General features: G+C 36.8%; 1 protein-coding gene across 1 annotated transcript; it reads right to left on the bottom strand.

Annotated features, from left to right (window-relative positions):
- Nucleotides 1–894: 894 nt before the first annotated feature.
- LOC103049698 (phospholipid scramblase family member 5) lies at nt 895–12418 on the bottom strand. The gene is made up of 7 exons (XM_007420798.2): nt 12406–12418; nt 9686–9828; nt 5878–5920; nt 4944–5164; nt 3701–3862; nt 1725–1886; nt 895–933 (listed from the first exon to the last, which is right to left on the bottom strand). The coding sequence occupies exons 1-7, from the start codon at nt 12416–12418 to the stop codon at nt 895–897; spliced, it is 783 nt and encodes a 260-aa protein (XP_007420860.2).
- Between the last annotated feature and the right edge of the window lie 2833 nt (nt 12419–15251).

Raw genomic sequence — 15251 nt, 5'->3', positions numbered from 1 at the left:
TCTTCTCCTGTCTCCTAAGGATTATTCCCACAGATCATTACAGTGAGAAACAAAATGTGGGAAGAAGATAAGCTTTAGCTTTTCCTAGCACAGCTATTCTTGTGCATGTCAATGGCAGCGTATTTCAGAGTCACAGTTGTCAACCAAACGTCCTTGCCACTCTGTACATTTTGTGTATCATGTTTCATGCATTACAGTCCTTCACATATTGCAGGAAGAAAAAAATCCAAGTTTGTGAGTGGATCTATAAATAGGTACTGTGTTGTTTATGCAATTCTTAAATTTGAGCAATTTATACCATCATCCACCTTTGTCCCAAGAGATCACTGTCTTAAACTTTCCCAGTAGATGATGTCTCTATTAGTTACTGTTAATTGAACTCTAAATCTGAAAGCTTCTTGGGGTATAAGGAAATAAAACTCTCTCTCTCTCACTCTCTCTGTTGCTAATAGCTGGGCCCAACACTTGCAAAACTTCAAAGGGGGTTGTGAATCAAAGCTTTTCAACAGCGGGCTGCTCGTCTGAGTTCTAATCTTTCATGCTTTCTAATGCAATAACTTCAAAGGAATCCAAAGAGAATTGCAGTGCTCCAAAGCAATGATGTACACACTTAACAGCAAAATAGTTAGCAACCATCCCACAATTAAAATAAGAAAACAATTATTTACATAAGTTATAGTTTAATTATCATTATTGCCCCCTCCCCTTAAAAAACATCAGATTGTACAGTTCAAAAGTAATATCCAGTGCTCAAGGGGACTGCTGGAAGAAAATGAAAAAGAATTAGGAAGTGTCTTATGTATAAGTCTTCAAAGCCAAAGCAACCAATTTATGTTTCATTCTTACTTACTGAAATGTCGTTTGCATATTTTATTATTCCTATCATCTTGCTTGTTACAATCCATCCAAGGAATTCTCAAAGAACATTAAGTCCTACAAATAAATAAACTGTGAATGATGAGCAAGATACAAAAAGGCAACAATTAATATCAAAAAGCTGACTTGTAAGGTTTCATTACACCAAAGACTTTTATTATGCTTATTATTATTTTTATTAGACAGCTGCTCTTCTGTGTGATGCCTCTGGGCAAAGACAATTTTGTGCTAGAAGAAATTGGAAAGCTTTAAGTATCAGGAGGATGTTATTTCTCTTCTTGTAAGAATAAAGTAGTGGAATAACAACTAGTGGGTGTGCAGTGGTTTGTTTTTTTTTTAATTTTTATATCACAGTTCTTGGGTTGTGGAAGGGGAAGCATAGGTGGAATATAGCTTTTCTAGCTCACCATCTTTGCTGATAAGATTTTCCAGCAGGGTTTTAAAAATGTCATATAATACATTTCTATCAGTACTACATACTGTCCAACTGACTGCCTATCTGATATGTTAGGGTTACAACTCCCATAGTTAATCTGCTCATCCAGCAAAGGTCCTGACATTCCCTGCCCGTTGACTTTGATGGGACACAGAACAATAATTCCAAAATAGGAACAAAGGTACAGACATCCCAGTATAAATCTAGTGTATTTAGCACAGACTTCGCAAGTCTTAGATAGCAGTGCAGATGATTATCTGGATATATCTTTTATCTGGATATCTGGATTATCTGGATATATCTTTTAAAGCCACTAGGAGACATGTAGCTTGTTTGTGTGATGCATCAGAACATTATAAAGTAATCAGAAGAGAAGACTGGACCTTTGTGGAAGAGGGGGTAATATACTTACTAGGAGAAAGCAAGCACCAATCATCACAGCTTTGATTTTTACATCAAGGTCCACAGGAATCTGAATGCCAAAGTTGGCTGTATTAGTGAATATGTTATTGACAAATCCAGACCAATACTTGGAAATCTTGCCAATAGTTGACATATCATTTACAGATTTTACCTGCAGAAAAGCAAAATAGCATACCAATTATTTGGAAAACTTCCCCCATGTATTCCTGAAATATTTTGATAATTTCTCTAACTGTGATGAGTCTTCCTGACATATTGTTGGTTAACAAAGTAACATACTGATAGTTACTGAGGGTTTCCCCCTTAGCCTGGCCAAGGATATTTTTAGCACTCTGGTGAGCACGATAAGCATTGGCATAGAGTGAAGCTGAAGCCTGATAAAGTGGAATGCTGATGGCTGGAGGGGTGCTGTCCTGGTGGCACGGGAGTTTTTCCTATGGTTTTATGATTTGATGTTTGGAGCATTGTTTTGTGATCCACCCAGGGTTATGGTACATCAGATGACTGGGAGGGGGGGAATACATGTCTTAAATAAACAAATACATGTTGGGATGGGCAATCTGTGTTCCCAGGGCTGCGTATAGCTCCCAACCATGTTGTCTGTGGCGAGCCTTTTTGATCGTACTACAGAATTTTATTTCCCTGTCACTTGGAAACAAAAAAAATTGTGCATGCCTCAAATAGATTTAACATAATTTAAAATGAAAAACAAAACAAAAACCCCAAACCCTAGGAAAAACAAAAAATAATGGTCTAACCTGTACATAGATAGGATTGCCCCTGACTCTGTAGGCCTTAAGACTTGGTTCTTTCCCCAGGCCTTTGAGTCCAGATGAGTGGAGTCTCAAATACTGCATTTAGTACATTTTAGCCTGGTTGCCATTTTCTGGCTTTAGTTGGTTTTTAAAGTATTGTGTTGTTTTTGTATTTGTAATTTGGCTTTTGTAACTTGCCCAGAGTCATTTTGTTGATTTGGACAGCAATGTAAATGTTATAAATAAATAAATGCATACCATGGACCCACTTTTCCTCATCATCCTATTCTTCATGGTCCTTGCTGCTCAAGACTTGGCCACCCCTCTTTTAAGTGATGGACAAGTGAGGGCAAGAATAATATTTCAAGATGGATACAAGGTTTAATAATACCATTTTCTGAGAAAGCAATAGCCTTTTTCAGCTATTGCACCTCTGCAATTAACATTCAAAGACTCCCTCTTTTTAACTAGCCCATAAACAACATGGAGATGCCATATAACAATTATGCTTAATAATAAGCCATTGATGGACCAAACTTTTCTGAACTTGGATTTATCTAAAACATGTTAGCTATTTAAACTAGTGACCATCTTGTGACAGCTACTTGCAATAATTGATTTTCCATTCACTGAAGAGGTGCTTTCGCTTATCTGTTCTGAATGTTGCCAGTGTTAGCGTAGGATCCCCAAGTTCTGATATTGTGCGTGCGTGTGTGTGTGTGTGTGTGTGTGTGAGAGAGAGAGAGAGAGAGAATTCCCTTTATTCACTTTTTCAGCAGTAGTACATCATTCCTCTCAGCTGCTCTAGAAATGATGGAACTACTAGAGCTCACATTGTTGATAACATATTGGTATGAATAACATACTGTGGAGAATGGATGTTGCCTTTACAGACTTTCACTCATATACCTATCTTCTAGGAGCTATTTATACTTCAAGTAGAAGACAAGGAATATAAGGGTGACCTGCACAAACTGCTAATTGAAATTGCATTTATGGACTGCAGATCATAACCTTCCTGAAATTGGCATCCTACAGAGGATGTGGGTACTGTGGTTCCCACAATTTCCAGTCAGCTTGGCCAAGGGCACCCAATATGGAACATTCTGGGTAACAAAAGGTTGATTCATTCCACTCTCTCAATCTTTGGCCTACCATTTCTGATTCAGATTCTTATTACTGAAAACTCAAGTAATGTTGCCAAAAGAACCTCAAAATCAACATCTCCAAAGCAACCGCATGTGACGTAAGGACCTGTGATCTTCAACACATCTTCATTATTCCCATTCCTGATTGTAAATACTGGTAGCAGTGGGTCCCATTTCTGCACAACGTAGCCAATTGTAGTTCCAGGAGGTGACTGAACTTCTAACTAGCAGACAATCAAAAATACAATTAACAACATATGGCTAAAGACTGTGAGGAGAACACACCTGATGCATACATTCATTTTTCATTTGTTTTATTTTTTAAGTGATACAGGTATAAAATGAGCATCCCCCAAACCTTGCATTTAACCCTAAAGATCTTCTAAAAGTTGGTGCTAAATTATTATGTTGGGCTGCTTATTAAGCTTATTATCTCAATGATTAGCAAATCTCTTGATGTTTTATAATGAAAACATGAAACTAGTTAAAACTGAAGAAATTAACATCAAAATTAAAATATAATAATGTATAATAGAAGATGAAAATCAAGAAACACCCAGGTTGTACTAATTAATTGTGCTAATCAATGTAATTTAGGTTAATTAAATCACTTTTCCTAGTCCCACCCACCTTTGTCCTGTCTCTTCTCTGTTTCTAGAAGGAGAAACTCCAAGACTAAGTCGGGCCCCCTGCCATAAAAGTTTACACTCTCTTATTTTAAGGCATAACCTATTATTTGTTATTGATCAGGAAATACCTGTTGTGTTCCATTAACATGGAATATCTGGTATTTTCTCAGTATATTACAAGTGCTTTAGTCAATGGATACACACACACACACACACACACTAGAGAGTTACATTTTCCATTTCTGCCTTTAGATCATAAGATCTTTGGAGACAGGGATGCTGGACACGTTTTTATGCTATAAAGTTGGTGCTATAGAAATGCTATTATTGTTGCTGATTATATTATCATCACATCACTCCTTAGTGAGATAGACTCACATGTGGACTGCTGGGCACAGAAATTATGGAAGAAATAAAACTGAGAAAGAATATCCCTAGAGATAGGAAGGCTTGCAAGACATTTATGAGCTTCGTTTTGTTTTGTTTTTTAGCATCGCAGGCTTAAAAAAATCTTATTCTGTTGTATTGAATTGTTTTCAATTGAGTGTGCACTAGGATGCACTTCCAAATACAAAACAATTTCCCCATTAAATCTTCCACATTAAAGTATACATATAAATCCAAATTAATCTAGCTAATGTATAAATAAAATAAACTCTTCTTAAGAATTACAAACCTGTTGAAGATAACATGGAAACCAGCAGCTACTACATCTTAAAGGTCTGTTCACAGTGATCACCTCTTGACCAGTATTGTCTGTGATCCTTATGGTAAAAGACCGTAATGGTGCACAGAAGTTCCGATCAAAGAAATCATTCTCTTCCACAGCAAAATAAACTCTTTGCCCCATGTGGTTTTTTATCTCATATTTGCTGCAGGTTTCAGTTCCAAGTATAACTATGGTCAAAGGGATAGACATTTTGAACAATACTACACTTACATTTAGACCTGAGCCAAATGTAAATCTTTTAGATTAGGTGTTTCAGCTACAAAACAGTCTGCGTACAATGAGGTTATGTTATTACTTCTGGGTTCATTTCATTGGCACAAACCCATTCCAGTAGAGTTCAGTAGTTGATCTGCCTTATATAACAGACTGCAACACAAGGGTTACATTAACCTCAGATGAAACTGGGTAGCCTAAGAATTTATTCTGCTAAGTTTCACACCCTTTCAGATTTACACGAGCTAGTTCATTCAAGGCATGCACCAGCTATATTACAGATTTTCCAGATTACTTAGTGTTAGTGGGAGAAGTAAGCACACAGTTAGTTCTGTTACCTGGAACTATGTGACAAAACCAACAATTTGCTTAACACTCTGACTAAAATGATTAGCCAACAGTGGATCACAGTAGCTTTTTATACTTATGGTAGTAATGTTAAGGAATTTAATTTTTATTGATTTCATTCTGATCTAACATTGTGGATGGCAATTACTTATCTGTTAGAGTTTGCTCCCCTTAAAAATTCTGATACATGTCTCAGCTTAAAAAAAATGCAGATTTTTATATATTAGTCTTACTGTTAAACAAATGAAAAGTTATATGAACCAGAAACAGACAAATTTGTCCATCCTCAATTTAATGTAAGAATTCAGATTTCAAATACCTTGGAGAAGCTCCACTTGCTGGTGAATAATAATCTGATCCAACTGTTCAAAATTGAATAGATAGTTTGAGAATAGTGAAAATCTGAGAACAGTTAGAAATGTTCATACTTGTCAACTACCCACGTTGATAAATCAAACAGTTTTGCATAGTATAATAGAAATACAGTAATGTAAACTACTGGAAGTAGAACTAAGACAAATCTGTATTGGGAAATTCAAAGAATCTATTTGAAAAAATGTGTTGGAAATGTCTACAGCATCCTTTCTGTAAGAATTCTGCACGTTTCATGTGAAGAAAGCCTAGAAATAGAACATCTGAAATGCAATAGAGTCATACAGTAGGAAACTATAATGTCCTTCCATTGCTAACTGGTGGTAGTGAGTATGATTCTTGAGTCACTGGCTAATCTGATGAGGACTGATAATACCACTCACAGAGCTAGGCCTGTTTATTATGCTTCCTCTAATTCCTAGTGTAGAGAAAGTTACACCAGGAAAACCTGCTTTGAGAAAAACCAGAAAAGCCATGGTTGGTTTACAAACTTAATTTTCTTCAATTTACATTGGAAAGCAAGTAGACATATTGTATCACACAATAATTTCAGTTATTGAAATGATTTGTGGACATCTAGAACAGGCAACCATTCAGAAGCAACATTTTTACAGGCATCTGACATTTGGTGGGAAGAGGGAGGGAATCAGAAACTTAATCAGGAAGAGGAGAGACATCTCTCACAACCGTGTCACTGGCACAAACACTTTTGATATTATACAAGTTTATTTTCTTCTTCAGATATGGAAAAATCCAAGTCCAATTCTCATTATTTAAGGAGAGAGAGAGGGCTTTTTGAATCTGCTCTGCCGTTATTACCGAACAAGATTTCTAGCAATAGTTTTCATGGAGTATTTGGAAGTGTTTGATCAGATTTGATAGGGCTAGGCAAGGAGCCTTAGATCAAACTGCAGCAATGGTATGACAGAATTTCTAAGGTTTCACAATTTGGATTTGATTTCACCAGTTAGGTCCAGCTGTAAATCAAAAGTTTTGCTTTATAGAAAACTTCAAAACCAGCTTCTTTCATTCTATAAATCTGAGCCTGGAGCAGAATATTAGATGGGTTAAGCCACTTTTTTGCAGAAGCTAGATCATAATAAAATACTTAAAGATGGTTCCTCAAACCTTTACTCCTCTATCAGGAAATATGCAGTAAGAAAGAAAATGGAAGTAGTTATGCTGGCTCATTAGAAGAAAAAGATCCAAGCTCAACAGCAGGCACTGGCAAACTTTGGGCTTGCAAGATTCACTTCACTTTTTGCAAGAGCATCAGCCCAATCAGTGAGACCCAGTGGTAAAGTAATATTGGGCCCTCTCTGTTGGCAATTCTTACAATCACTACATGACTGTTTCCTTGACATTTTGATGTGTTTTCTTCTTGATCCCTTTGGGTTTTGTTTTCTTCAATCGCCTTAATAAATTAGCTAGGGAAGTTTGCTTGATGTGTTTGGCCACATTCAAATTTGTTCCTGAATTTTTCCAGGCTAGAAAACCACAGGCTTTAATTACATTCTCAATGTTTTGATTTTTTTTTTCATCTTGATCTATTGGCTTTATTAGTTACACCATGGCTTCTTCAAAAAACCACAATGATTGACTGGATTCACATATCATGATAAGCCATAAAGCAAGGTTTTACAAACTCACATTGACAGGTGATATTCAATCTGTTAAGCTAAAACCAAATAAATCATAGTATGAAGTAGCAGAGAGCCACTTTGATGTAGTGGTTAAGGCACCGGGCTAGAAACCAGGAGACTTAGATTCACTTCTAGTCTTGCCTTAGCCATGAAGCCAAGCTGGATGACTTTGGCTCACTTAGTCACTCTTTCTCTCAGCCCTAGGAAGGAGGCAATGGCAAACTACTTCTGAAAAACCTTGCCAAGAAAAGTGCATGGACTTGTCCAGGCAGTCACCAGGAGTTCTGACATGAAGGCACCAAAAAAAAAAAAGAAAAAAAAAAGAAAGAAGGAAAGAAAAAGAAAAGAAAAGAAAAAAGGAGCAAGATATGTGACCTTAGTTATTATTGCCACATACTATTTCTTTATGAGTAGAAGGAAAGAATTTCACACAATGTTAGTCTGTTTTGTTTCCCAAATATTAATTTCAGAGTGAATCACCACCACCATCAGTTGTGCTCTGGGACTGCAGAGTTACAGGCAGATCCCCAAAGTTTATTAAAGACCAATGTTGCTATGTTTTTTCCCTGCTTGAAGAAGACACGAGGGAAAGGAAAATACTTGCTTTGGAGAACATAAAACATCTTTGCAATTGGAAAGGTACAGAAAACAATAAAGCATCCTTGAATCAAGCTTGATTACTAGTAATTATATAGATATCCATGCAGTTTTCTTGGCAGCAATGTGGAAATCGTTTGCCATTGCCTTTTTCCATGATGTTTTATTGACTTTCCAGCCTAGGCTACAGCTCTGGGTTTCCCTGTAGTTTGCCATCCAACCTTAGCCAGGTGCTGCCATGAAGAAAATTCTGAAAAATAGTATTCCTATTCCATCTTTTTTCCTCATTACTAGATTTTTGCAGTAAAGTCAGAAGCAGCAGTGGAAAATAGGGGCTTATTGCAGATCATATTTTCTGGGCCATCTGTAAAATTCATGAAAGAATCGGGGGTGCTTCCATTTAGTCCAGGCAAAGTGCCTTACCTACTGTTTAAATCAGTGTTTTTCAAACTTGATATCTTTAAGATGAGTGGACTTCAACTATCAGAATTCCTATCTTGGGAATGTTGTCCCATCTCCTGGCTCCCCTCCTTTATCAGTTTTACTAACATGTAAAACAGGTTTTCTGCTCAGTTTAACTGCTTCATTTCTGGAGTCTCTCAATTCTCCCCACATCCCCATTTAGTAACACACAGCCTTCCTGCCAGGGTTTATGGAGGCTTTGGAAAGCAGGCTTGTTACCATGGTAATCATACAGCTTTTAAATCCATTCATTCATATTGCAAAAATAAAGACACACACATTTGCACTAACGTGAATATCAGCATAGATATGGGGGGAGAAAAGGCTAAATCAGAAACTTTCTGATTTGATTTTAACATGGATTGTAAAGGCTTTGGAAATGGAAGGCCAGTGGTCTGGAAGAGCCTAGGATGATTACAGTATAAATGTTTCAACTGGACAGGCTTTCAATTCTTATAGATTTTTTTACACTGTTTCAGTCATTAAATAATTGAAAGACAGACACTATTGCTGATTTACACAAATCTTTTAGAAATCCACCAGCAGATATTGTTGGCCTCACTTGTAAACCACTATTTACAAGTGTTCAGGTCCCACCCCCTTTTTTTTCTATCAGTCTGAGCAAAATGGGACAGAGAAACTTTAAAAACTAAACAGTGTTATATCCTTAACGGTTGAAAAGCAAGAAATGTTTTCTATAATCGGAGCAATTTTTCTAGGGGGCAGACAGATACAGGACTATAAAGATGCAATCAAATGAATAAATAAATAAATAAACCCCTCCCTTATTCTTAAAGTATATATTTTAGTGACTGCATGTTTCTTCTAACTAGTGCTGTAGACAACACAGATTTTTTTTTTTTGAGACAAAACAGAGAAATAGGAAGAATAAAGTATAGTAGAAAATCTGGATATTAATTTTAGCATTGTATTATTGGCAGAAAAACATAACAAATAACAGATAATTTTGGTAATATGAAATAAATTTAAAAACAGGAGCTCATAATGTATCTAATATAATTTTACAGTTACTATTTGGAATGGGAACAGGACCTGTCTTAAGTATTCCAGACCAGGAGGAAAACCAGATGGAAGCAGGGTTTGTTTCCAGATTATGGTAGTTTCTGAAGGCTTTGATTGCTCTGACAGTTCTGGAGAACCTGGCAGAAGGTCTTGCATGGTTTTAATAACTGGGCCTAGAGCATTTGCATGAAACAGAATGTTTATGTTAGTAATGAAAATGGATTGCAGTTTGAACAATTATGTCATATATAACATTACATGTAAAACCACATAGCCTGATCATGTGTAATTTTTCTATGAAGTAAGGTCTTGAACCAATGGAATAAGAGTTGGAGTCGGATGGCGTGAACATATTTTATATTATTTCTGTAGTAGTAGCATTGGTTAGATTAGTAGGTGGATTAGTAAATAGGACTGCCTAATCTCCATCATGTAATGCAGCGAGTTCACAAGGTTTTATTTTTTTTCTTTCCAGCACTTTCCCATCCAGCCCCTTCTTCCTATCTGTAAGAACAGAAGAAGGCAATGTAAGATCTCCAGATGTTAGTTTTTACCAGGATGCACATTCCCTCTTATCCTCCAAAGCAGTTCAAATCTGTTGTTTCTCATTTCCACTATATTTCAATGGACTGTTTACAGTACACATCATAGCCATGAAACTAATCAGTTATCAACTGTTTACATCAGTGACTTCCCTGCTGTGATAACCACTGGCTCTCATGTTCTGTTACATCAGCATGGCCAATAAGGAGACATGAAGGGATCTGTGGTCCGCTATCTAGAGGGCCACATATGGAGCAGACATATGGAAATCTATCACCCTCTACTAGCCAGCATTCTACATACCCACTAAAGCAGAGTTCCTCAATGTTGGTGACTTGAAGATGTGTGGACTTCAACTCCCAGAATTCCCCAGCCAGCCATACTGGCTGGGGAATTCTGGGGTTGAAGTCCACACATCTTCAAGTCACCAACGTTGAGGAACCCTGCACTAAAGTATGTAAGTACTAAAAGTGTTTAAGGTACCGAAGCCTTCAACCTTATAATGTTTCTTCCTACTGATCTCTCATCTACAGCTTTATAAACTGGGGGCTCAAATTCTACCTTCTTTTTTCCTGGCTCATACTCTGGTTACCATTCAAACTTTTTCTGAATTAAAGATAAAAAGAGGTCAGGCACCTCATTTGAAGAAACCCTACATGATGATATGTCTTTTCCAATCTGAACTGAAAAATTAAATCCGTCTTTCTTGCAGTTGTAGATTTAGATGAATCTCCAGTTCTTTATTTGAATGCAAGCATTGGTCCTTCATCCTGTTAATTGTATTGGGATCTTAATTATCATTGCAGCCACAGCTTTCCTTCAAGGCTGAAGACCACAGGAAAGGAAAGGAATCCCTTTGAACTTCTTTTTCTCTTTAAATATACATAACTGGAGTGTAAATATTTCATTGGTTCTCCTGTATCATGTTACCTCACAGGGTAGTGCTATTGCCAAAACCTGTGTTACATGAACTACTGTGATGTTTTATTGGTTAAAAGTTCTATCCTCTCAGTCCGACTCAAATTAACTCCAGAAAATCAAGTAGCAGGTATACTGGAAATATTAGTGGAAAATGGAGGCATTTTGAAACATGATTTGCATTATTTTCTCAATCTGCAGATCTTATTTCTCTATCTTTCTAGGTGCTTAAAATATATCAAACTGCAAATAAAGCAAGTGATTTAATCAAAATTTTAAAAATGGATGTATGATTTATACTCCTTTGTTATGGGACAGCTGCTTGGAGCTTAATGATTTTTCTAACACAATTGAAATGTTACATAGAGCAATTTCTTTTTTATCACATAAGCTAGAATATTAATTCTGCAGAATGCTTTATAATAGCTGCCTGGATTTTACAGTTCCACAACTGTATGAGGCTGACCATTTTCTTTCCATTTCACAATAGTATCTTTTTGGGGGAACTAGAAAGTGCCAAGATGAAAGTATTTTGATTTCATGGAGCAAGCAACAAAAACCATGAAGGAGTATTTCATATATAATTCTACCATGTTGGGGAGAGAGTGGGGTGAACTTGTTAGTACTTCTAGAGAATTCTTCTACCAAATTTTCACACATGCTATTTAAAGAGACAAGCTGCAAGGTGTAAGAGAGAAATTTGACTTCATTTTTAAGTGTAACACTCTTTTTTCAAAAAAGGAAAAAAAAAGATTTGAAAGGCTTTTCAGCCAAGCTGCAATTTTCACCTTTAATGAGAAGTTAGCTGTCTCAGACTAAAGGGAAGATATGGCATGAACTACCCTTCAGTTTGATTGCACTCAATTGTCCTTCAGATGCTTGTTAGCAGGAATTTTGTCAAGCATGTTCAAAATGATCGGGACTTGCTGATGTGAGATTTCTCAGGTGAAGTGTGCTTGAAGGATGCAAACCTTTTTTAATGGAAGCCTGACATTTCTGAGTTTTCCTCCTGTTGAATAAATAGCATGGATATATACATGCAGACTAGAGAGGCAGTGGAGTATAACCAACATCAAATACTTATGAGGACATTTTCAGATTTAAATTTATATATTATACTTGACATTCTAGTCTATTCTACCTCCATTCAGAGCAGAAATTACCATGGATTGTCACCGTCCCATTTAATCAGATTACTGACTACTATATAATGCAAGGGGATTATTATTATTATTATTATTATTATTATTATTATTATTTCTTTTTATAGGTTATATATAATCACTTACCTTGCGAGGCCATGAAGCTGCCTGAATCACTTCTTCAAAGTAAGCAGGGTTAAAGGGAAAAAAAAAAAAAAAGCAGGTGTTATTTGCTTGCAACGGGGGAGTGGGGGGATAGAAAAAGCACAGCATGCAGAAAGTTCAGAAGATGTCTGTCTACTTCAAGTCAGGTTGCAAAAGAATAGCATGGAAACACATCGCCTTTCTTATATTACTGATTCCTGCATTTTACTGGTATGAGCAACAGGGGGAGATAATGCCTGGAACTGAGAAAAAGAATTCTGCATCCATGTGAATAATAAAAAGGAATAGGATACATAAAGCAATCACATTTAACAAACTGACCATAGTATTAATGGGCATGAAATTGAATCTCGCCTGTATATTGCATGCAGTATTTGCTTTTGCATTATCAGCTATCTATATCAACACTAAGATACATGAATTAAAGAAAGGTGGTGTCACAATGTTTTCTATGGGAACAGAAGAAAACATGCACGTGTGATGGGGGTTTTGTCCTGCTGTCAGTCAGCTTTTGTCAAGGGTGATTGTTCCTTGACGGAAGAAAATCATATCCAGAAAATAATGCTGTTTGCCTCGCAATAGAAATGGAATTCAGATATGGAGATCTTTCTTCAGAATAGAGAGACTAAATTATAAAGCTAATGGTCATCCTAAAAGCATTAGGAGAAAATAACCTTGAGTTGCCAGCTTATATTTCTAACTCGTAATCAAGTTGCCATGGTGATTGTGTCCATGTGTGACTCATGCAGCCATGATTCACAACTATTAAGTGACCACAAAAAGGGCAATAGAGGAAAAAGCTGTCATGCAAATCTCAGCAGGTTGAAAGTCATTGTTACCTAACATTGATAGTTATCTATACATGTTCAGGCTCATTTTATGATGTCTTTTTAGTTCTCTCTCAGGATAATTACATATAAATTGTATTTTCATGGCTGATGGCAGAACTACAATCTAAACCTTGTGCCCCCAATTATTCAGAGAAATAGCCTGTGGCTTGGGATTCATCCTTTTCTATGCACACTGAAAAATTCAGGACGTACAGTAATTTTAATTTATAGAGTTTGTTGGCACAAGATGGCCACTAGCTCAAGGTTGATGGATACATTACTCATATCATACATTAGTATATGGAAGACAGTTCAAACCATTTCTGTGTGATACAAGATGAGTTGACTACACAACTCTTAATGATTAATTAGACGTGTTTACAGAGAATAAATCAATTAGAAGGTCCCATTGAAAGAAAGCATGAAGAATGACATGAAGCCCTGATCAGTATTTAAACTTTTTAAGAAGGGGTTCTACATACATACCAGACAAAATTTTGATTCCGTGGTATAAAGAGATGGAGCATGATTTTAAAGTTATATTCCTAATCCCAGAAGAATATCAAGAGAAGTTATTTCCTCTGGTACAATCTGAGGTATGCATAAAAGGCTGAAGTATATATAGCTTGCATAGAGACATAAAAGAGAGGAGACAAGGAGGCTTTAATTCAGCATAGATAAACAAAACAAAAATGCCTGGCTAGAACATATTTACCAGTTTCTACAGAAATAGTGTATTTTTCTTGAACATCTGTTTTTTCCCCTGCTTCCTTTCATCTGGACTTCCCCCCCCCCCCCCAACCAACTGTTGGAAATCCCAACCTTTAATCTGAGGCTCTGGGGGATTACATTAGCCCCTTCTTTTCTCAGCCTTGGTCCAGCAACTTGTACAGGTTTTAAAAGGAGAAGCAGTATTTTTATCTCCCAAATAAAAGGAAGGGGTTAGGCACTCTTTGTGTATGTGACAAACAGCACCTCTCCCTCCTGAAGATGTGGATTCTACATCTGCCTTATCTGACATGCTGGCTGGCTGGCTGGCTGGCTGGCTGTGAATTTCAGGTTTGTAGCAGTTTGAAGTAACAGTTTTTTCCTTCCTTCCTTCCTTCCTTCCTTCCTTCCTTCCTTCCTTCCTTCCTTCCTTCCTTCCTTCCTTCCTTCCTTCCTTCCTTCCTTCCTTCCTTCCGTCCTTCCTTCCTTCCCTCCCTCCCCCATCCCTTTTTGATTAATAAAAAAGAATTCTGAAGAAAAGTACCAATGAAGACCAAATACCAGAGACCAAATACAAGAAAGTTCTCACCATCATGTGTATCAGTGGCCAGGAACTAGAATTATGTTCCAGATCAGGTTATTTCTGATGTCAGGAAGCCTAACATTTGAAGCCCCAGAAGGGGTGGGATGGAGCAGCTGAAACCTCCAACTAATCCTCTGTTGTAAGGCATAGGTTTAGAACAGTCTGACAGATGGTTTAAATTTCTTCCTGCATTACATGCTCTGGAAAAGGAAACTAAATAGAGTAATAAATAAAAACATGGAATAGGACAAAGAAGCATGAACAACTCCCCATCTTGGAAAACTCAAGTTGGAATGCTCTAACCTAACATTAGTCTGATCTCCTTCTGACAAGTGACATTTGATGAGGGAATTACATAGAAAAGAAGAATGCGGCTGGAGTTAATACAAGATTTGGTGTGAGAATTCAAGGTATATGTAAGAGGAAAAGAGACAGACAAGTTCAACACTCTTTTTATTTCAAAAGAGAAGTTTCTTAAAAAGCAAAAACAGGCTAAAAAGGCATGTTTGGGCTAAAGTGAAATGGGAATAAAGAGCCCCAAGGACCAGACCATTCCCATATTTTCTTAATGTTTGAATTAAAAGCCACAAGAAGATCAGCTAGAATGTATAGGATCAATCTGGAACATACATACATACATACATAAACAGTGTGCAGACTGTCCTTCCAAACAGATTTTTCCAGAGTAGCTTACAACAATAGTTAAA

Source organism: Python bivittatus, unplaced genomic scaffold, assembly GCF_059951505.1.
Source record: "Python bivittatus isolate LINGU-HERP-01145 unplaced genomic scaffold, Pbiv_v1 ctg000980_np1212, whole genome shotgun sequence".
Taxonomy (NCBI): Eukaryota; Metazoa; Chordata; class Lepidosauria; order Squamata; family Pythonidae; genus Python; species Python bivittatus.
The sequence above is the reverse complement of the archived record's forward strand: the minus strand, read 5'-3'. Positions and strand labels throughout refer to the sequence as shown.

What these genes read in the sequence shown, in the direction of transcription:
- LOC103049698 (XM_007420798.2), bottom strand. An exon ending in GCAAGTGGAGCTTCTCCAAG is followed by an intron (nt 5,165 to 5,877) that starts GTATTTGAAATC and finishes CTTTGACCATAG; the next exon opens with TTATACTTGGAACTGAAACC. An exon ending in TTGGAGATGTTGATTTTGAG is followed by an intron (nt 1,887 to 3,700) that starts GTTCTTTTGGCA and finishes GCTTTTCTGCAG; the next exon opens with GTAAAATCTGTAAATGATAT.